General features: G+C 40.2%; 2 protein-coding genes across 2 annotated transcripts in view; one reads left to right on the top strand and one right to left on the bottom strand.

Moving 5' to 3' along the window:
* The window catches only part of LOC100483648 (olfactory receptor 1J1), a 33,191-nt gene extending 17,106 nt beyond the window's left edge, over positions 1–16,085 (bottom strand). Inside the window, 2 exon segments of the mRNA XM_034664456.1 lie at positions 15,600–15,933; positions 15,936–16,085. Of these exon segments, the coding sequence (XP_034520347.1) occupies positions 15,600–15,933; positions 15,936–16,068 (467 nt within the window). The 5' untranslated portion in view covers positions 16,069–16,085.
* Positions 4,854–5,795, top strand: LOC100463705 (olfactory receptor 1J4-like). Its single transcript, XM_011217520.3, has one exon. The coding sequence runs from the start codon at positions 4,854–4,856 to the stop codon at positions 5,793–5,795; it is 942 nt and encodes a 313-aa protein (XP_011215822.2).
* Positions 16,086–24,672: the final 8,587 nt, after the last annotated feature.

Raw genomic sequence — 24,672 nt, forward strand, 5'->3', positions numbered from 1 at the left:
ATCAAACAAAATGTGTACAGTCAGGGTAAGGTCTGCAAAGGTCACCAGCATTTAAACCCCATTGTAATGGGGTAACTCAGTGATGGGCATTAAGGAGGGCACATGACACGATGAGCACTGGTGCTATATGCAAACAATGAACCACTGAACATCACATCAAAAACCAATGATGTACTATACCCTAGGTAATTGATTTTATTTTATTATTTTTTTATAATAATATATTTTTATTATATTATGTTAGTCACCATACAGTACATCCCTGGTTTTTGATGTAAAGTTCCATGATTCATTAGTTGCGTATAACACCCAGTGCACCATGCAATACGTGCCCTCCTTACTACCCATCACCAGCCTTTTAAATAAATAAATAAACAAATGAATAATAAATAAATAAATAAATAAATAAATAAATAAACCCCACTGTAACATGTCTTGATTTGTATGACCTGCCCAGGAAGACAGAAACTACCAAGGCCAGATGGTAGGAGGATAAGGCAGTGGGGGAAGCTGAGTGTCCTCACTATACACGTAAGGGAATTAAGGCCCAGGAGAGGGGTGCCTGTCCAGGGAGCAATGGTCTCTGGTGTCCCCTGCAGAGCACGGGTTCTTCCCACTGTTTCCTGTTTCCCTCAGAACCACACTAATGGTGATAATTGTTCTGTCTCCAAGACCCCAGGGACTTTCTGCTGAATACCTATATGCTTGCCAGAATAGAAATGTGCAAGGTAAGGGTCAAAGAAACTTAAAAGCCTTATTTTGGTAAATCTTATGTATCTTAAACAGATTTTCCATCCATCTTTATAGATCTTTTGCCATCAGGGAAATACAAATCAAAACCACAATGAGATACCACCTTTACCAGTTAGATCTTTTTAAATCAAGGTATCCAAACTGTTTGTCACTTGAATAAGAGGAAGTGTATTACTCTCTGCCCATGATATAAAATGTTACAACAACAGCTCTAAACATGGAGGGCCCTGTAGGAAATCAAGACTCACCAACCCTCCTTTGCCAAAACTGTGTGGATGTTGCTGGTTAGCCCCCCTATAGAATCATAAATGAAAGCATGCTTCATGCTGGTCTCCTCTGTAAATTAACCAAATTGTAGTTCATCTTCTGAAAGCATCATTGTTTTCCTATAAATGCCACTCCAGGTTTAGCACTGACTATCTATGGACATCTCACCTTCCCAAGTGAAGAATAAAAGCAAAGTTTCTCAAACTTTATTGTGCATTTCTGTCACAGGGATAAAAGCGACAGCAAAGGGAATATAGTCAATGTTATTATAAGAATGTTGTATGGTGACAGGTGGTAGCTATACTTGTGGTGAGCATGGCATAATGCGTAGGAAAGTTGAACCACTGTTGTACACTTGGAACTAACGTAACATCATTTGTCAACTTAAATAACTCAAATTAAACAAAAAATTCCTGGAGAGGTGATTTAAACACCTGGAATCTACCACCACGAGTTCCAATTCAGTAGTTCTGGGGTGGGACCCCCAAATTTGCATTTCTAACAAGTTTCCACATGACATTGATGCTGCAGATCTGTGAACTACAATTTGAAGAGCACTGGTGTAAAGACTTAAATCATGGAAGTTGTGGGATCCCACGACATCCTAAGCTATGACCTAACTAGGGGAAACAGAAATCTGGCAGGAAAGGGCCAGTAAAGAGATCTTTCCACATCTCTTTTTGGGCTCACACTCTGATATTCTTCCTATGGACAGTGTTTCCTCAAAGTCTGCCCTTAGAACCATATGCCTCCGAGAATTACCTGGCCCCAGATCTCATGGATGAGCATCTCTGGAGGTGAAGCTAGGATCTGCATCTTTAACAAACTCCCAGGCGATTCTGCTGAACATCAAAGTTTAGAGACATCGCCCTAGGGCATCTGTACTGGAGGGAGGGAGAAGAGGACTGAGCAATTAATACATACTTAATGAGTGTCTCTACCCAAGAGCTTGGTGTCCTGTCCCCTTGGGCTCTCTCCCTGGTGGTTTGAGTGGACTCTTCACATCTCCATTTCTGAAGCTGGTGAATTAAGAAGAGTAGCTCCAGGCTCATGACTTTTCCCTGTGTCAGGGAAAGGGTTAGGACCACAGAAGTTGTAGGCTGAATCTCTGGTCTCTGGGTATCCTCCCAAGAAGCTGAGAAACCAAATCCATACTCCAGAAGCTAGGTGACTTGAGCATAAAGTTCAGAACAGAACTGGGTATCCTTCATCAGGAGCAGGTGTGTGTGTGTGTGTGTGTGTTCATCACTTCTCTGTGCTCTCCCTGAAGTCACTTCTTATTACTAGTTCCTAAACAGAAGGATACCAACTCACCACTGGCCACTGACTCTCAGACCTTTAACCCTAGGCTTTGGGGAGATGAGGAAGAGAGCCAGCTGGCTGCATAAAATTAGTGGGCATATCACCAGATCCAGGCTGGGGGCCCCATCTCATCATTCAAGTCCTAGATGTCAGAATCCTAGGTCTCAGTTGCTTAGTGTTAGTGTGGCTTAGTTCTTAGCTGCTCTTAGTGCATGCAGTGTCAACCAGCCCTTTCCAATGCTTCTCTCCAAAGTCCCTGACCACTCCCTCCCCTTTGAACAGCATTGTGCTTCCACCTAAAAGTATATTCAAAAGACAACTTTTACTTAGAGAGCTCTGATTCCTTTTTTTTTTTTTTGCTTTATACAGCACCTATATTATAGCTTTCTTAGAATCTGATGATTTCCTGCCTGAAATTCCTAGTATAGTCTCATACCCTCATAGAAAGCATCAAGCCTTGGGCCCAGGAAAGATCTTTCTTTCTTTTTTTATCTTGAAGGTACTTTTTTAAAAATTACATTAGCCAACATTAGTTTCAGATGTAGCGTTCAATAATCTATCAGTTGCCTATAACATCCGGTACTCATCACATCACATGCCCTCCTTAATGACCATCACCCAATTACCCCATCCCCCCACATCCCCTCCAGCAACCCTCAGTTTGTTTCCTATAGTTAAGAATCTCCCATGGTTTTTCTCCCTCTCTGATGACTTCCAATTCTGTTTTCCCTTCCTTCCCTTACAGTCCTTTGTCCTGTTTCTTATAGTCCACATAAGAGTGAAAGCATATGATAACTGTCTTTCTCTGATGATTGACTTACTTTGCTTGGCATAATAACCTCAAGTTCTGTCCACATTGATGTAAATAGTAAGTATTCATCCTTTCTGATGGCTGAGTAATATTCCATTCCATACACATACACACACACACACCCCCCACATCTTCTTTATCCATTCATCTGTCAATGGACATCTCGGATCTTTCCACGGTTTGGATATTGTGGACATTGCTGCTATAAACATTGGGGTGCAGGTGCCCCTTCCCATCATTACATTTATATCTTTGGGGTAAATACCTAGTAGTGCAATTGCTGGGTCATAGAGTAGCTCTATTTTTAACTTCTTGAGGAACTTCCATATCATTTGCCAGAGTGGCTATACCAGCTTGCATTCCCACCAATACTGTAAGAGGGTTCCCCTTTCTCTGCATCCATGCCAATATTTGTTGTTTCCTGTTTTGTTAATTTTAGCCATTCTGACTGGTGTGAGGTGATATCTCATTGTGGTTTTGATTTGTATTTCCCTGATGGCTAGTGATGTGGAGCATTTTTTCATATGTCTGTTGGCCATTTGTATGTCTTCTTTAGACAAATGTCTGTTCATGTCTTCTGCCCATTTCTTGACTAGATTGTTTTTTGAGTGTTGAGTTTCATAAGGTCTTTATTTATCTTGTATACTAGCCCCAATTACATTTTCTTGGGTTCCACTGAAGATAAGGCCCTGAGTTTTTTCACAGGAGTTTTTTGCATTTTGTATTTAATAGGAGCAATATCACCTCATGTAGGATGCCTCCTAGGAGTGAGGTGTTTGACATACATTGCCTTATTTCTTTTTGATTCAGAGACTAGTATCCCAGTTTTAGAGAGGAAAATCTGAGGCTCCAAGAGGTGCAATACCTTGCCCAAAGACATAGATCTGACAAATAATGGAAAGGTGATTTTAATACATTCTGTCTGATCTCAAAGCCCGTGCTTTGCCCTCTACAGCACACAGCCTCACTGTCAAATATTAGTTATCTGTAAGCCGTGGTTGAAGTATTATTGACCAGAAGGCTAGATGTGGTGGAGTGACAGTCCATATGTGATCTTTACAAGAGGTTTATGCAGAAAAAAAGAGGTATGATCAAGTTTTATCCAAGGGATTTTTATTAAAATTCCAAATCCCATAGACTAGATAAGTTTACTAGTTTAGGAAGGAGTAATCCTATTTATAAAGCATGAGGGAAACCAGACAGAGTGGAGAGAAAGTGGGAGAAGTCCAGAACAGTGGGCTGTCGGAGATGTCATTCTCTACCAGGCAGGATGTGGTTGGACTCCGCCTGTATTCCCAACTTCATCAATGCTCGCATCATTGCTGCATATGACCTTTGCCTATATCAGGTTATAATCCTATAGTGAAGTGGCTTTATGGCACCTGAACCCTGCTCAAAATCTGCCTGTTGAGGGGGAGTGAGCAGTCAAGAGGGAGAAATGAAACAGAGAGCAGGAAACTAACACTGATTTGTGCCAACTATCTGCAGTGGTGCTTCACTAATGTTATCCTATTAATAGTCACAATTTTCTCATGACTGAGGCTTATAGTCATATCTCCAATTTGGAGATAAGAAAATTGAGTCTCAAACTGGGTCACTTACCCAGAACACACAAACATGAAGTGGTATTGCCAGAATGTGAATCTATTTCTAATTGCCTTGCTTTTCTAATACACCACACAGCACTCAGACATAAGGCTCTATCCTTAACAAGAGGAGCATGAGGCTGGAGAACCAGAGCAGCATGTCCGAATTCCTCCTCCTGGGGCTCCCCATCCGGCCAGAGCAGCACAGTGTGTTCTTCTCCCTGTTCCTGGGCATGTACCTGACCACAGTGCTGGGGAACCTGCTCATCGTCCTGCTCATCAGGCTGGACTCTTGCCTCCACACCCCCATGTACTTCTTCCTTAGCCACTTGGCGCTCACAGACGTCTCCTTTTCATCCGTCACAGTCCCCAAGATGCTGATAAACATGCACTTTCAGGATCAATCCATCCCCTATGCAGGGTGTGTAACACAGACGTATTTTTTCATATTTTTTACTGATCTGGACAATTTCCTTCTCACCTCAATGGCATATGATCGATACGTGGCTATCTGTCACCCTCTCCGCTACACCACCATCATGAGAGAGGGGGTGTGTATTTTGCTAGTAGCTGTATCCTGGATACTCTCCTGTGCCAGTGCCCTGTCTCACACCCTCCTCTTGGCCCAGCTGTCCTTTTGTGTTGACAACGTTGTCCCCCATTTCTTCTGTGACCTTGGTGTCCTTCTCAAGCTCTCCTGCTCAGACACATCACTTAATGAGCTGGTCATTTTCACAGCAGGAGTGGTAGTCATTATCCTCCCACTAACATGCATCTTGATTTCTTATGGCCACATTGGAGCCACCATTCTGAAGGTTCCATCTGCCAGGGGGATCTTCAAAGCCTTGTCCACATGTGGCTCCCACCTCTCTGTGGTATCTTTGTATTATGGGGCAATCATTGGGCTTTATTTTTTCCCTTCATCCAGCAGTTCCAGTGACAAGAACATAATTGCCTCTGTGATGTACATGGTGGTCACTCTATTGCTTAACCCTTTCATTTACAGCCTAAGGAACAGAGACATGAAGGGGGCCCTGGAGAAACTCTTCAACAGGGCAATGGTCTTATGTCAATGACATCTGCTCATCTTTATAACAGACATGTGTATTCATGTGTCCCCAGATGCTAGACCCCTAATCTTGAGCCTAGCATGGAGTAAGTGCTCAGTAAATATTTGATAACTTCAATTACATTCTGTTACAGCTATTGTCTCTTTTCCTACCAATTCTTTAGTATGAATTGTGAATTCTGAGTTCATAGTACTGATTATTGCTCTTGTCTATTAGATTGCGATATCACATAGCTAATAGAATGTATGTCTCTCCTCTTATTTCCCGGGAATTTATTAGTTCTTAAATAGCTTTATTGAGGTATAATTGACATATAAATGTTATATGTATTTAAAGTGTACAATTTAAATTTTGGGGGGGTGGTTTCCTTTTTTAAATTTAAAACCAATTAATTAACATATAGTGTATTATTAGTTTCAGAGGTAGAGTCCACTAATTCATCAGTTGCATATAACACCCAGTGCTCATTCCATCAAGTGCCCCCCTTAATGTCCATCACCCAGTTACCCCATCCCCACAGGTCCCTCCCCTCCAGCAACCCTCAGTTTGTTTCCTATGCTTAAGAGTCTCTTAGGGTCTGTCTCCCTCTCGGACTTCATCTTGTTTTATTTTTCCCAGGTTTGTTTCTTTTACTAACCAGAATCATGCTATATGTATTGTTTTTTGTTTTTGTTTTTATTTTTTTATAATAATATTTTTATTATATTATGTTAGTCACCATACAGTACATCCCTAGTTTTTTATGTAAAGTTCCATGATTCATTAGTTGCGTATAACACCCAGTGCACCATGCAATACGTGCCGTTTTTTGATGTGCTTGTTGGAGATGTTCTCAGCCTAGCACACTCCTTTTATCCATTATATATTTCACATAAATAGTGTCACTGTTTGTGTTGCTTCATTCTGCTGTTATAATTATGCCTACTTTTGTGCACAAACTTGAGCACAGGGGCTGGAATTTGAGGGGAAGAGTGTCAGTTTGAGCCCTTGTCAATCTGAGGTGAAGGCACGATGATTTGGCATTGAGCAGGTGGCTGGCAGTGCTTGCTGACTCAGGCAGGAGGGTGGCTGGACTCTGGATTTGGGACCCACAGGCCGACGGCATTGTGTGTGACAGGGACGTGCTGGTTTTGCTTTTAACTTTTGTTTTTCTGGGAAATTCTCTCTCTCCTTCTATTCTAAATGAAAGCCTTGCTGGATAGAGTATTCTTGGCTATAGATTTTTTTCCTTTTAGCAGTTGGAATTTATCACACCGCTCCCTTCTGGCCTGCAAAGTTTCTGCTGAAAAACCCACTGATAGCCATATGGGGTTTCCCTTGTATGTCACTGCTTTCCTTTCTCTAGCTGCTTTTAAAATTCTCTCTTTATCACTAGTTTTGGCCATCTTATTTACTTTGTGTCTTGGTGCAAACCTCTTCAGGTTGGTTTTGTTAGGGGCTCTCTGTGCCTCCTGGATCTGGATTTCTCTTTCCTTCCCCAGTTTCAGGAAGTTTTCAGCTATTATTTCTTCAGACAAATCTTCTGCCCCCTTTTCTCACTCTTCTCCTTCTGGGATCCCTATCATGCAACTGTATGCTTGACAGTGTCGCTGAGTTCCCTGGGTCTATTCTCATTTTGTGTATTCCCCCCCCCCATCTGCTTAGGTTGATTACTTTCCATTACTCTGTCCTCTGGGTGGCTGATCCATTCTTGTACTTCCTCTTGTTCACTATTTATTCCAGGTGGCCTATTTTTATTTCCATTTAGTGAGTCCAATGACTCTAATTGGTTCTTTTTTACATCTCCTATCTCTTGGTGGAGGGTCTCAAAGAGGTCACTCTTTTCTCAAGTCTAGCAAGGATCTTTATGAGCATTACTTTAAGTTCTTGATCAGACATATTATTTATCTCCATTTTGTTTAGGTCTCTTGCTCTGATTTTGTTCTGCTCTTTCATTTGAGACACATTTCTCTGTCTCTTCATTTTGTCTATTGTTGTGTCTATTTCTATGTGTATAGTGTACAACTTGATGTTTTGCTAGGTACATGTTGTGAAATGATCACCACAATCAAGCTAATATATCTATCTATCACCTCTACACAGTTATCATTTTATTTTATTCTTGTGTGTGTGGTGAAGAGATTTAATTTAAGACCCATTCTCCTAGCAAACATGAAGAATACAATACAGTATTGTTATCTATAGTCATCTTGCTGTACATGAGGTCTCAAAAACTTGTTCATCTTGCATAACTGAAACTTTGTACAATATGCCAGGTGAAATAAGTCAGACTCAGAAAGACAAATCCTGCATGATCTCACTTTTATGTGGAACATAAAATAGTCTAATTCATAGAAGCAGATAATATGATGGTGGAGGCCAGGAACTAGGGGAGGGGGAAATTGGGTGATATTGGGAAATTATGAGTTTTTAAGAACCTTGGAAGACTAACAGGGCTCCCTTGGCATAGAAAATTTGCAGAATTGGGAATGTGAAAGGTATCTCTTTTCCTTTCCTCACCTCTTATCCTGTGTTCTCCTATTTGCTGCTGCTGATGGATCAGGAAAAGAAAGTGTATGCTGCCCTTTATAGCTCCAGGATACTATCCAGTGTTATGAGTTCAGTGGCTCCACTTAGGAATTTGAGGCTTCTGGATTTTAGGAACATTGGTTACTCTTAACAGACTACGGTGAACTTCGGTCAGCAGTTCACTATCAGACCAGTTATCTATGAAGCTTTCTGACTTCATGTGTGATTTTCTGTTATTATTTTATTATTTTTTATTTTTTATTTTATTTATTTTTTAATAATATTTTTTTATTATATTATGTTAGTCAACCTACAGTACATCCCTAGTTTTTGATGTAAAGTTCCATGATTCATTACTTGCGTATAACACCCAGTGCACCATGCAATATGCATGTGTGATTTTCAATCAAGAGATAGCCTCAATCTGGATGGGAAATGAGATAGACAAAGAAGGCATCCATAGCCTAGAGTCTTCTGTTGCCCCCACTGAATTTTGTGACTTTCTCATTCAATCTCTTATCTATCTCCCTGAAAATCATTTCTACTCAGCTTAGTGACCCAGGTTTGTATTATGAGCCCAAGTAATCAATGTTCTTCAGCATTCAGTGAAGGATCACATAGTTCTCTTTCTTCAGGCTGTACTTAGTTAAGGATAAACATGATCACAAATACTTGTGAGATTCAGGGGCACCTGGGTGGCTCAGTTGGTGAAGCGTCTGCCTTCAATCAGGTCGTGATCCCAGGGTCCTGGGATCAAGCCCCGCATTGGGCACCCTGCTCGACGGGAACCCTGCTTCTCCCTCTCCCACTCCCCCTGCTTATGTTCCCTCTCTCACTGTCTCTCTCTCTGTCAAATAAATAAATAAAATCTTAAAAAACAAAAAACAAATACTTGTGAGATTCAGCACCATGCAGTTAAAACAGAAGAGTATTTGGGAAAGACAGATCTCAATTGTATCTACCAAAGTGTGTGGCCTCAGGCAATTTACTTATTTCCTCTGAACCTCAATTTCTTCTTCTGTGTAAACAGAAGAATTATAAAACATCTAATGTTTTTTATTTGAAATAAATAAAATACTAAATTTGGCTTAGCCTTAAAACCAACCAAAAATAATGAATATTAGTTTTCCCTCCTTGTGCATCAGAGATGAATTTTGGAGCAGAAGTTGCACAGATACTCCTGAATTATGGTGATTGTCAGAGCACAGCATATAGATTATATCCCCAGTTCAAAGGCAATCAGCTGTCCTAGGATGCAGCAGCACATCTTCTCTGGCTTGAGTTAGAACCAAATGACTAAGGAGTAATGGATGAGTGAATTTGTGGGTGGGTAGGTGAAGAAAGACAGATCAACAGACTATATTACTCTCTACTTGTTCAATAATAACTTCAAGAGTGGCCCTTGACCTGGGAGCTGATGAAGCTTCTGTTTAACATCCTAGCTTTCCTTGTGGAAGGCCAGGGAGTGCCCCCACCCTCACCCTGCCTGATTAAACTACAGCCATGGAGTCATTTTGTCTGCAGACTCAGCCTCAACCAGAGCCAAAACAAAACCTGAATAGGGCTGGAACTATTCTTGCTGGTCTAGAGAAAGCTTGACTTGGTTGGCCCAGACACACACTTGATTACTTGCCTCAGTTTTTCTGTTTGCACTGCAGTTCTTTGTTTGGATCCCTGACCATCTGCCTAGCCCTATCAGACCCATCCTGGGGGGTAGATAATGCTGTCATTCATATTTTTAGCCATGGGCTAGTGACATTACTCTAAATGGACTTTTCTGAAGAAATGTCGAGTCCACTTGCCTACTGGGAAGTGTTCTAGCAATACCTATCCCACTAGATTGGTTTTCCTTGGTTGTGGACAGCCCAAAGCAAACTGGTATGTGTCACATTGATTTGGATATGTATACAGAACTTCTGGGAATCACTTTTGAAGTATGTGCTTTATTTGGTGCATTTCCCCTCAGCCATATCTGAGCTGTCTCATGATCTTCCCCAATAAAGTATCCCATTGGACTTAGAACAAAGTTTGCTACATTTTTGAAAAATGTGAATGTGTGACATAATCACAAGTTTACAAATACTTTAAGAAATTAGTAATTATTGACATTTCAACTGACCAATTTTTATAACCTTCTCAAAAGTTAAAGTTACCATTAGTTCTTTTTTCATTTTTTCCTTTCTTAATTGAAATCTAACTAATTAACATATACTATATTCTCAGTTTCAGAGGTAGAGTATAGTGATTCATCAGTTGCATGTAACACCCAGTGCTCATTATACCAAGTGCCCTCCTGAATGCCCATCACCCAATTACCCCATCCCTCCACCCACATCCCCTCCAGCAACCCTGTCTTTTCCCTATAGTTAAGAGTCTCATGGTTTTCCCCCCTCTCTGTTTTAACATTATTTTATTTTTCCTTCCCTTCCCCATGTTCATCAAACACACACACACACCACACATTATATTATAATATATATATTATATCGATACATATGATATATATATTGATATATATGATATGGATAGCATATATATCGATATCATATGTATGTCAAAATAAGATTTTTATCCTTAAAGTTTACACATCAGAGTTGAAGTTGTATATATATCTTATTTTTATATATATACATTATACATATATAATAAATATACATAATACATATATGATTTATATATATTTTGTTATAGATGGAAAGTGTATGAGAGGATCTACTAAAGAAAGAACTAGAATTGGAGTGCCTGAGTGGCTCAGTTGGTTAAGTGTCTGCCTTCAGCAGGGAGCCTGCTTCTCCCTCTCCCACTTCCCCTGCTTGTGCTCTCTCTCTGTCAAATAAATAAATTTTTAAAAGAATTAGAATCACTTAGCTTTTAAAGGAAAAAATCACAAGTGCTGCATTGATTATTGCCCTTGAATCCAAGAACGTTTCTTTCAGAAAGAAGTTATAAATGAAATCAGGAGGGGACTCAAGTATATACAAATTTTAATTTATTTGTCATTAAGGATAATTAAAGTAAATACCAGAAAAATAGTGAGACTTTCCTTATCATATAGGTTCTGTCATTCATTAGCTATTTAGAAAGTTACCTTATCTATGTCAGTGTGTCTAAACCTGATCATATAGAGGTAGATAAAGACACACCTCCATATGAAAGAAGGGAACATTTTAGTAGTGTAGAGATAGGTGAACTAAAAATATACAGGAGTATTAAAAAGTGCTTTAATATAATACTACTACTAATAATTGTGCTTATTGTACATGATTGCTGTTTTAGGCATGGTCTTAAAAGTTTTACCTCTTTTAACACTCATAATAATCCTGTGAAGCATGTGCATTATTATCTGCATTTTTCAGTTGAGGGAAATGGGCTTAGAGACAATGACCTAAATATAATAAATGGTAGTAACACAGGGAGGATATAGTTAACGCTGACTGGATATCACTGAAAGCTTTATAAGGGAGGAACTTCTGTAGCTGGTTGTTGAAGGGTTATGATACATAATGAGAGAAATGGCAGTCTTTTTTTTTTTTTAGTGTGGGGAGGAGGGGCAAAGGGAGAGGGAGAATCTTAAGCAGCCTCCATGCCCAGCATGGATCCCGACCCCACAACCCCAAGATCATGACCTGAGCTAAAATCAAGAGTCAGATGCTTAACCAACCGAGCCACCTAGGTGTCCCAAGAAATGGCAGTCTTGGCAGAGGGAATAGAGTGAATGAGGGCATTGAAATAGCATAGTAAGTTCAGGGAAATGTAAAAAAGTGGGTGTCGCTAAAGCATATATGTGCATGAGTTGAGGGCGACTCAAGAAATGAATCTAGACAGGCAGACAAGGACTATATGCTGAAGGGGTTAGGATGCCCTGTTGGAGGCTCTAAACATTGCCTTGCAAGTGATTGGATGCCATTGGCTGGGGGTGGGATGCACTAGGGATTAAATCTGGGTTATGTTTGTATCTTAGAAAGATTAGTCATGGGGCGCCTGGGTGGCTCAGTCGTTAAGCGTCTGCCTTTGGCTCAGGGCGTGATCCTGGCATTCTGGAATAGAGCCCCGCATCAGGCTCCTCCGCTGGGAGCCTGCTTCTTCCTCTCCCACTCCCCCTGCTTGTGTTCCCTCTCTCACTGGCTGTCTCTCTATCAAATAAATAAAATCTTAAAAAAAAAGAGAAAGATTATTCAGGTAACCAATGTGCCAGATGGGTTGGCAATGAATTGGAAAGCCTAGAGACAGAGAGCTCGATTAGAAGGTCATTGTACATCCAGGTCACAGATGATGTATGTCTGAATGAAGACAATGGCATGGGGACAGACAAAAGAATATCATCAAAGGTACAGCAGACTGGTCTTTGTAATTAATGGGAAGTAGGTGGTAGAATAGATTGTTCTGGATTTCTGGTCTTGTGAACTGGTATTTAAGAACATAATGGAAGGCTAGAACTTTCAATAATTTTGATCAGGTTTTAAAGTCTTTTAAAAGTGAGGAAACAAGTTTCTAACCACCTGCTTTTTTAAAAAAGTCTCCAAGCAAGAGGAAGGCCAATGCCATAAATGGGCAAATTAGAAAGCTCTTCATCATTACCCCCAATTCTATCCAATTAAAAGCACATCCTACTCACATTACACTACCTAAACGCAAAGATTTATAAATAATTTGTACCCTATTGTGAATTATTTTATTGTCAACATCATATTAACTCTATTTAAATGGGTGACCTTAAAGGAATAGAAGTTTGAACATAGGGATTGGGGTGGGTGTACTAGGATGTATCATGAGAAGAATAAATTTGGAACTCTGAATACAGTGGTAACTACTCTGGCTGGATAGAATCTAAGAATGTTAGACTACTGAACAGTGATAGGTAACAGAATCTCCTGGTGGATCTTTGTACACTCTGTGCTGACCTAATTGCTAACTGCCACAAATGGTATTGGGGAAACCAAAATGGACATGCGGTCTCATCTCCTAGTTTGTTTGAGGCCTGTGGAAAAGCCCAAAACAGGGTCCAAACATGCCTGCACTGTCAGTGGATTAAGATCCCTGAGGGTCAGAATAGAGAAAGAAACGAGAAGGCCATCTAGAAAAAGCAGCATCTAGAGAAACCAGAAGGTGGGGCTAATTGGGCCAGTTTGTGTAGCAGGATCAGGATAATGAGGGGACATATATGGCAGGATAGTGTGGGGCTGTATCCAGTAATCTCACACCTCAGCCTCCCTCATGTCCACAAGCTGTGTCATCAGGAGCTTAGAACTCTGCCAAGGAACCCTCTCCTGAAAGAACTGATCATGAGAAGTTAGAGGACATTTTCTTGCCAGTTCAAAGGACAGAAGAAAGCTAGGCTTTCAGTGGCCCATAGTCTCTAGAACAATAAATGTCAATAGAAAGAAGAGAGTTGCAGACTAAGGAAACCAGAAGAGAAGGACTTCAGGGTGGCCACCAGCTTCAGCCCTGATTATGTGAGAATGCCCACCTGGCTCCACCAAGGATTCCTACAGAGAATATCTGAAAAGGAAATCTAGAGAGGAAAACGGAAGTCCCAGTTCAGGTCCTCAAACAAATGGAATCCTCAAGTACTAAGATATGGCATGCTGCTTGACAGGATTCACATCTGTGCTCACCAATCGTGGAAGGCTGAGACAGTTTGATTGTGTGAAAGATGCTCAAAAATTATTTGCTGAAAGAAACGAAGGAATCGTGAAACATTTTAAGATAGGTTGAATCTGAGAAACAAACTGCAATGGGGAGGGGGATTTAGGCAGCTGGTAGATACTTGGTTATACCAGGGAGATGTAAAGAATTTAAATGATATGGCCTTTGTTTGTTAAGAATCGTATCTTAAGGGGTGCCTGGGTGGCTCAGTCGTTAAGTGTCTGCCTTCGGCTCAGGGCGTGATCCCGGAGTCCTGGGATAGAGCCCCACATCGGGCTCCTCCACTGGGAGCCTGCTTCTTCCTCTCCCACTCACCCTGCTTGTGTTCCTCTCTCGCTGTATCTCTCTCTGTCAAGTAAATAAATAAAATCTTTTAAAAAATGAATCATATCTTAAATATTTCTAAGATTCTTGGAGGCAGAAGAAAACTTATATGCCTACAAAAATAATTTTCTCCATCTCTGCAACTAATTTATGTGACAGGTGACTCTTTTAGATCTAAAGGCAAACCTGAGCCAAATAAAGAAAGATGGTTACTGTGTTCATGCTTATTAGTCACAAAAACGATGCTGGCATCAGACATTTCTGACCAGTAAAGGAAAGAGGCAGCACAAGGAACTCACCCTTCCTGGTAAAATGTCCCACAGGAAGTGGGGTAACCAGCATAGAAATCTCAGGTTTGAACTTCAGTCTTCTGATGGGGAAACACTTTATCTATCCTGCCTCTCCCAGAACATAACCACCATCCTTACTTATTTTGTCTTAACCTCCCCCTAGTGTTACAAACAAGACAGCCCCCCATTATTTATGATTGGCAAATTAATAATCTAGAATGAAAGTGTTATGAAAGCAGGGACTGTGTCTTGTCCCATGCTGTACCCCTCGCACTTCTAACAGCTCCCAGCACATAGCAGGTGTCTGGTAGAGATGAAGAGTGACATCAGTAATATTAAGCTTTCATATATTGAAAATCTACTATTATTAGTCACTATATGAAATGCACTTCATAGTTTATCTCAGTTCATCAAATCTTCCAGTCACCTTATTAAATAAAGATTACTATCTCCATTTTAGAGATGAGAAGACTAAGACTCAGAGAGGTTAGGTAACAGAACTAAAATCTGATGGCTAGTATGGGGCAGACCCAAAACTGAAGCCAAGTTTGTCTGACTTCAAGCCTACGGCTTTTCATTAAAAGTTGCGATCATTATATATAAGAGGATAAAATTCTCATGCGACTGAGGAGCCTATTAAGGGCCCCCTTCCTGTCCTCATTCCTTAGGCTATAGATAAATGGGTTCAACATGGGGGTCACCACAGTGTACACTGCAGCTGTGGCAATGTCCTTCTCTTCAGAGGCAGCAGAGGCAGGGTGCAGGTAAGCACTGAAGAGCGTCCCATAGAACACACAGACGACACAGAGATGGGAACTACAGGTGGAAAAGGTCTTGCCCCCCCCAAGGAGTTTGGACCCTCAGGATGGCTAATACAATGTGGATGTAAGAGATGACAATGCAGATAAAAGGGACAATGAATACTGTGCCCCCTAAGGCAAAAACGATCAACTCGTTGATGTGGGTGTCAGAACACGACAGCTTCAGGACAGGAGTTATGTCATAGAAAAAGTGAGCTATTTCCCCAGCAACACAGAAGGACAGCCGAGCCATGAGGAGGGTGTGAGTCAGGGCAATGATGTGGGTGAGGACCCAGCATAATGCAAGCAGCAGGGTACAGATTCGGGGGCTCATGAGCATGGAGTATTGGAGAGGGCGGCAAATGGCCGAATAACGGTCATATGCCATTACGGCCAAGAAGAAGCTGTCCAGATCGCCAAACATCAGAAAGAAATACATTTGTGTGAGGCAACCAGCATAGGAGATGGTGTGATGCTGAGTCTGAACATTTGCCAGGATCTTGGTAACTGTGGAAGATGTTAAGCCTACGTCAACAAGAGATAGGTTGGCCAGAAAGAAGTACAAGGGGGTGTGGCCAGGATGATGAGCACATTCCCAGTCAAGATGACAAGATACATACACAGGAAAATTCCAAACAGTAACTGCTCTTGCTCTGGTGACTCAGATAATCCTCGGAGGAAAAATTCAGAGATACTGGATTGGTTTTCCATGACTCTGCAGCATCTGAAAGCTAGAGAGGACAGTTAGATGCCAGATTTCTTCTAGAACTCTACATGTAAGTGTAGATTGCTCTGGGTAGCATGGACATTTTAACTATGTTAATTCTTCCGATCCATGAGCATGGAATATTTTTCCATCTTTTTATGTCTTCCTCAATGTCTTTCAAGAGTGATTTGTAGTTTCTAGGATATAGATCCTTTACGTCTCTGGTTAAGTTAATTCCAAGATAACATATGATTTTTGTTGCTATTGTAAATGGGATGGATTCCCTAATTTCTCTTTCTTCAGTCTCATTGTTCGTGTATAGAAATGCAACTGATTTCTGAGCATTGATTTTGTATCCCGCCACATTACTGAATTACTCTATAACTTCTAGTAGCTTGGGAGTGGATTCTTTTGGGTTTTCCATATAGAGTATCATGTCATCTGCGAACAATTGTTGGAGAGGATGTGGAGAAATGTGATCCCTCCTACATTGTTGGTGGGAATGCAATTGGTACAGCCACTCTGGAAAACAGTGTGGAGGTCCCTTAAAAAGTTAAAAATTGAGCTACCCTATGATCCAGCCATTGCACTACTGGGTATTTACCCCAAAGATACAGACATAGTGAAGAGAAGGGCCATATGCACCCCAATGTTCATAGTAGCATTGTCCACAATAGCTAAATTGTGGAAGGAGCCAAGATGCCCTTCAACAGATGACTGGATTAAGGAGATGTGGTCCATATATACAAGGGAATATTACTCAGCTATCAAAAAGAACTATTTCTCAACATTTGCTGCAACATGGACGGCACTGGAGGAGATAATGCTAAGTGAAATAAGTCAAGCAGAGAAAGACAATTATCATATGGTTTCTCTCATCTATGGAACATAAGAACTAGGAAGATTGGTAGGGGAAGAAAGGGATAAAGAAAGGGGGGGTAATCAGAAGGGGGAATGAAGCATGAGAGACTATGGACTCTGGGAAACAAACTGAGGGCTTCAGTGGGTAGGGGAGTGGGGGAATGGATAGGCTGGTGATGGGTAGTAAGGAGGGCATGTACTGCGTGGTGCATTGGGTGTTATACACAGCTAATGAATCATCGAACTTTACATCGAGAACCAGGGATGTCCTGTATGGTGACTAACATGATATAATAAAAAATATTATAAGAGAAAAAAAAAGAACTCTACATGTAAGGACTCCTAAATCTTTGAACTTCCAAAATCACTTTAAGTTCATTATCTTCCCTAATCAGACTTCACCTCTAATCTGACCCTATTTCCTTCCTCTTCCTTAGGAATCTCATAGATTCTTCCTTTCTTTTCTCTTTTCCTCTGGTCAATCTTTTATACAGAAGGTACTCTTCCAGGGAGGCTCTAGGCATGTTCAGCTCTGGCATTACCAAGCCTTGGACCAAGTCTACCACCCCTATCAGTTTTATCATTGCATTGCACAGTACACGAGTAGACTGAGGTGAGCTGAATTTTACATTCTCTTGATGGCCACAAAATTCATACAAAAAATTTTTAAACCCTCACAATACCTCATTTTAGAGTGAAGGGCATATAAAGAACTCATGTTCCTTTATTTCCTATCATTTCTTTCAAAATAGGAAATACGGAGTTCTGTATTTTCCCTCCTGTGTTTTGAGTTGTCATCAGCAACAGCATCATCCCATAGCTAACAGTTACTAGCCACTTATTACATTTATCAGCCCCTGTTCTAAGCACTTCATACAGATCATCTCCTTTAACCCTTAAACAACACCAGAAAGCAGAGATTATTATTCTTACAATTGTATAGAGAAGAAAACGGAATAACTTGCAGAGGGACCCACAAATATTTGAGACAGAATTCCAACTCATAGCATTGGATACCAGAGACTGTTCATCAATCAAAACAGACAGATAGTGATTTTCTATCATCAAACACTAACCTTTCAAAATTTTATAGTTTCATAACTTTAGCCTCGCTTGCCTTTCCTATCTTTGGTACTTGTCTTTTATAGAAGAACAATGAAGTTTAGGAACTAGAATGACCTACAGCAACATCTGGTCCAGAGGTTGCCAAACATTAGTCTGTGAGATGCTTGCTAAAAGTACAGAATCTTCAGACCTACTGAGTTAAATTCTCTATGATATAATCTGAGTGCCTGTATTTAAAAAACTAGAACGAAAATTAAATCCTCCTCAGGTATTTTGATGCTCAACAGGGATTAAGAAAACTTCCTTTAGTTCAACTAATTGTTCAAGTTTTAGAAAAATAAAGTGATTGAAAAAGTTAACACTGCTCCTTAGAGGAAAAACCAGAGTATCCAGGCTCTCAGACTACTGCTCTTTCTGTTCAGCTGGCTGCCTTCCCCATTTTCCATGACTTTTTGTCATCAATATCTTATGGATCTAAGTAGTTCCTATTCCCAATCTCCATTCAGAGTCCACACCTAAAGAAAAACTAACCTCCAGATCAATAAAGGATATATTGAAGCATTGTTTATATTTTGAAGTTAATACTTCAAACTTTAGCATGAGCAATAACTGAGAACTATCACATATTTATCTACCCCTGAACCCTACACTAATTGAGGAACACATCTCAGAGCTATGTAACTTACTCTGAGAGATGAGAAAGCCACAAGCTATTTTCTCCTCTACTCTATCTCTCGAAGGGGAATGTGATGCCTCATAAAGGTTAGGCTCTCTGATTCGGTACATTCTAATTCCCATGTCCTGGAGGCAGGAGACTCTCTTAAGATCCACATGACTGTGTATCTTGTCAAGAGGAGGGTGATGCAGACCAGCAGACAGCCCCATACTTTCCTGACATTCAGATCCTGCCTTTAGTGGGTTGTTCTTTCATTTCCATTGGGGATCTCAAAGACACTGTGATTTATTTTAGGGAAGAGCTGCACCTGTTTCATGATCTCTGTTGGCATAAAATGCCTTGATCAGACTATTCCTATAGAGGTCCCTCAGTCTATACTACCAATGGGTTAACATCAGAAATCCTCTAAAAAGGGTCCAAAGCTCTACCCAAGGGCCTGTGCTAATATCTCTTGTTCTATTCTTTGGTTCTTCCTTTCCCTAAAAGGGTTTCTCATCCTTCATCCTGTCTAAAGCCTCAGAAAACTCTGTAGATCCTAGAGACAGCAATGAGATGCTTTCTGAACCTCTGGGCAACCCCTGTCATCCCAGAGTGCTAAGATTCCTTTACTTACCTCCACTCCTTCTTCATCTACTGTGTCTGTCAACAAGTAAGAGCTGGCCTGACCATGATGGAGAAAATATTCCAAAGGCAGGAACTGCTAGCCTGCAACTGTTTGTCTCAAGTTTCTCTTCTTACTGCTACGCTGGTTACTGAGAAGAAGGCACTGCAGATGTCCTTAATTTGGGAGGAGGACAGGAAGAGTTCCGATTCTTCTTGACAAACATTGTGTTGGGATTAACTGAAATCAGAGTTTATGGTCAAGAATAATAAATACAGAAGCAAAGGTGAGCTCGCTAAACTGAGGTTAAAAATCAGTTTAGGGAGTGAAAGGGGAAATGAGAGCAAGAGTGAGAGCAAGAGCAAGAGAATGAGAGAGAAGGATTACAGATCAGGAGCCTAAGAGATCAGCAAAGGATTACAAAGCCAAGCCAAGGAAAGATCTGAAGGGAATGCCAGAGATATCTTAGTTACATTTACCAGCTGGAACAAAGAAGACCAGAAAGAAGAGGATCCCTGTCCTGAATATTTAAGATGCTCTGGGACACTTGGTACTCTGATTCCATTCAATCCAGGTCTTCAGGAATTTTGAAGCATTTCATATTTGTATTTTGAAACCTGAACCACGAAGTCCTTGCAAAAGCAATCAGACAACAAAAAGGGATAAAAGGTATCCAAATAGGCATGGAAGAAGTCAAACTGTCTCTCTTCGCAGATGACATGATACTCTGTATGGAAAACCCAAAAGAATCCACTCCCAAACTACCAGAAGTTATAGAGCAATTCAGTAATGTGGCGGGATACAAAATCAATGCTCAGAAATCAGTTGCATTTCTATACACGAACAATGAGACTGAAGAAAGAGAAATTAGGGAATCCATCCCGTTTACAATAACACCAAAAACCATACGTTACCTTGGAATTAACTTAACCAGAGACGTAAAGGACCTATATCCTAGAAACTATAGATCACTTTTGAAAGATATTGAGGAAGACATAAAAGGATGGAAAAATATTCCATGCTCATGGATTGGAAGAATTAACATCCCATTTACAATAGCAACAAAAATCATACGTTATCTTGGAATTAACTTAACCAGAGATGTAAAGGACCTATATTTTAGAAACTACAAATCACTCTTGAAAGACATTGAAGAAGACACAAAAAAATGGAAAAATATTCCATGCTCATGGATCGGAAGAATTAACATAGTTACAATGTCCATGCTACCCAGAGCAATCTACACTTTCAATGCTATCAAAATACCAATGACATTTTTCAAAGAACTGGAACAAAGGCCATAAATTTGTGTGGAATCAGAAAAGGCCCCGAATCACCAAGGAATTGTTGAAAAGGAAAAACAAAGCTTGGGGCATCACAATGCTGGATCTTAAGTTGTACTACAAAGCTGTGATCACAAAGACAGCGTGGTACTGGCACAAAAACAGACACATAGACCAATGGAACAGAATAGAGAACCCAGAAATGGACCCTCGGCTCTTTGGGCAACTAATCTTTGATAAAGCAGGAAAAAACATCCGGTGGGAAAAAGACAGTCTCTTCAATAAATGGTGCTGGGAAAATTGGACAGCTACATGCAAAAGAATGAAACTTGACCACTATCTCACACCACACACAAAGATAAACTCCAAATGGATGAACGACCTCGATGTGAGACAGGAATCCATCAAAATTCTAGAGGAGAGCATAGGGAGCAAGCTCTACGACATTGGCCACAGCAAACTTTTTCATGACACATCTCCAAAGGCAAGAGAAACAAAAGATAAAATGAACTTGTGGGACTTCATCAAGATAAAAAGTTTCTGCACAGCCAAGGAGACAGTCAAAAAAACTAAGAGGCAGCCCACGGAATGGGAGAATATATTTGCAAAGGACACTACAAATAAAAGACTGGTATCCAAGATCTACAAAGAACTTCTCAAACTCAATACACAAGAAACAAATAAACAAATCATAAAATGGGCACAAGATATGGACACTTTTCCAATGATGACATACAAATGGCTAACAGGCACATGAAAAAATGTTCAAAATCATTAGCCATCAGGGAAATTCAAATCAAAACCACACTGAGATACCACCTTATGCCAGTTACAATGGCAAAAATTGACAAGGCAGGAAACAACAATTGTTGGAGAGGATGTGGAGAAAGGGGATCCCTCCTACATTGTTGGTGGGAATGCAAGTTTGTACAGCCACTCTGGAAAACAGTGTGGAGGTCTCTTAAGAAGTTAAAAATGGAGGTACCCTATGATCCAGCCATTGCACACTGGGTAATTACCCCAAAGATACAGACATAGTGAAGAGAAAGGCCATATGCTCCCCAATGTTCAAGGCATCTCTGTCCACAATAGCTAAATCGTGGAAGGAGCCGAGATGCCCTTCAACAGATGACTGGAATAAGAAGTTGTGGTCCATATATACAATGGAATATTACTCAGCCATCAAAAACAATGATTTCTCAACATTTGCTGCAACATGGACGGCACTGGAGGAGATAATGCTAAGTGAAATAAGCAGAGAAAGACAATTATATGGTTTCTCTCATGTATGGAACATAAGAACTAGGAAGATCGGTAGGAGAAGAAAGGGATAAAGAAAGGGCGGAATGAAGCATGAGAGACTATGGACTCTGAGAAACAAACTGAGGGCTTCAGAGGGGAGGGGGGGGGGGGAATAGGATAGACTGGTAATGGGTAGTAAGGAGGACATGTATTGCATGGTGCACTCGGTGTTACACGCAACTAATGAATCATGGAATATTACATCAAAAACCAAGGATGTACTATATGGTAACTAACATAATATAATAAAAAATATTATTATAATATAAAGAAAAGAAAAGAAATGGCTTATGCAAAGGGGAAGAATTAAGATGGTGGAGGAGTAGGGGACCCTAAGTTCATCCAGTCCCTGGAATTCAGTAGGTAGTTATCAAATCATTCTGAACACCTCCAAAATCAATCAGAGATCTGAGAAAATAAATGCTGCAATTCTACAAATAGAAAAGTGACCACTTTTTGGAAGGTAGAAGGTGTGGAGACTTGAATCTGGGATGATATATGTATACTACATATATATGTATATGTCATACATATATATTATATCTATATAATACATATATACTGGGATGATATATGATACATATATATGTATACTACATATATATGTATATGTCATACATATATTATATCTATATAATACATATATACTTACCTTTCTTTCCTATTTCCTATTTTATATATTTTATATATTATATCTATATAATACATATATACTTACCTTTCTTTCCTATTTCCTATTTTGGGATCTAGTTTCTTTTAATAGTCAGAATATACCCAGAATCCAGTTTTCTGTTTTGTTTTGTTTCTTCTTTGATGTTTTCTTATTTTGTGTTGTTTTTGTTTTCTTCTGTATGTGTGTGTGTGTGGTTTTTTTTTTTTGTCATTGTTGTTATTGTTGTCTTTTCTCTCTCATTGTTCTATTCTTTTTTTTTTTTTTTTTAAAGATTTTATTTATTTATTTGANGACAGAGATAGAGACAGCCAGCGAGAGAGGGAACACAAGCAGGGGGAGTGGGAGAGGAAGAAGCAGGCTCATAGCAGAGGAGCCTGATGTGGGGCTCGAACCCATAACGCCGGGATCACGCCCTGAGCCGAAGGCAGACGCTTAACCGCTGTGCCACCCAGGCGCCCCTCATTGTTCTATTCTTTTCTGGATATAATGACAAGATGGCGAAATTCACCCTAAAAGAAAGAACACTGTTGGTGGGAATGCAAACTGGTATAGCTACTCTGGAAAACAGTATGGACATTCCTCAAAATTTTAAAATTGCACTACTAGGTATTTATCCAAATGATACAAACATAGTGATTTGAAAGGGCACATGCACCCCAATGTTTATAGCAGCAATGTCCACAATAGCCAAACTGTGAGATGTCCATTGACAGATGACTGGATAAAGAACATATTGTATATGTAGACAATGGAATATTACTCAGCCATCAAAAAGAATGAAATCTTGCCATTTGCAATGATGTGGATGGAACTAGAGGGTATTATGCTAAGTGAAATAAGTCAGTCAGAAAAAGACAAATATCAGATGATTTCAATCATGTAGAATTTAAGAAACAAAACAGATGGGGCACCTGGGTGGCTCAGTCAGTTAAGCATACACCTTTGGCTCAAGTCATGATCCCATGGTCCTCGGATAGAGCCCCGCATCAGGCTCCTTGCCTAGTGGGGAGCCAGCTTCTCCCTCTCTCTCTGCCTGCCTCTCCCCCGCTTGTTCTCTCTCTCTCACTCTCGCCCTCTCTCTCTGTCAAATAAATAAATCTTTTAAAAAGAAACAAACAAAACAGATGAACATAAGGGTATGGAAGGAAAAATAAAATAAGATGAAAATTGGGAGGGAGATAAAGTGTAAGAGATGCTGAACTCTAGGAAACAAACTGAGTGTTGTTGGAGGGGAGGTAGGTGGGGGGGAAGGGATAAATTGGGTGATGCACATTAAGGAGGGCACTTGATGTAATGAGCATTTGGTGTTATATGCAACTGATGAATCACTAAATTTACCTCTGAAACTAATAAAAAAAATACATAAAATAAATACAAAGAATTGGCTTATGCAATTGGGGGAGCTGGCAAGTCCAAAGTCCACAGGTAAGACAGATCTGCAGGCTGGAAATTCAGGCAGTCTTGAGGCAGAGTCTCTTCTCCAGGAAACCTCAGTTTTTGCTTATATTCTTAAGGCCTTCAACTGGTTATATAAGAGTATTCTCCTTTACTTAACATTATTCCATTTTACTTACATGTTTTTCCTTTATAAAATATTTTACTTTATTTCCTTTAATTATATTCCTTTACTTAAAGTCAACTGATTGTAGATGTCAGTCATATCTACAAAATACTTCCATAGCAACATCTAAATTTGAATTTGGTTAGATAACTGGGTACTGTAGCCCAGCCACCTTGAGACAGAAAATTAATCTTCACAAATGGTGAGGTCAGGGTGCCAGTCAAGGAAACCTCACCAGGGAAGAATTATGGAGATGGAGTTGCTAGGGGAAAATAGATCAGCAACCAGTAAGAGGTATTGCTTCATTTCTATGAACAAAGAAAATCAAGGATTTATGAGGAGACTGAGTGTACTCAATAAAACATTCTAGTCCCTGCTTGGTTTTTAGACCTGAGCCACTTTTCAGTCCCAGAATCCACTGACTGATGGAGAGGCCACATCTCAAGAAGGAAGAGCCATGCAACACTACAGGGAGTATACCCATGATGATTCTCCCTGTCTTTCCCCAGTGGTACCTATAGCCATTTACTTGGGCAACTTTGGTTTTTTTTAGTGTTTTTTTATTATATTATGTTAGTCACCATACA

This window comes from Ailuropoda melanoleuca, chromosome 7 (genome assembly GCF_002007445.2).
Source record: "Ailuropoda melanoleuca isolate Jingjing chromosome 7, ASM200744v2, whole genome shotgun sequence".
Classification (NCBI taxonomy): Eukaryota; Metazoa; Chordata; class Mammalia; order Carnivora; family Ursidae; genus Ailuropoda; species Ailuropoda melanoleuca.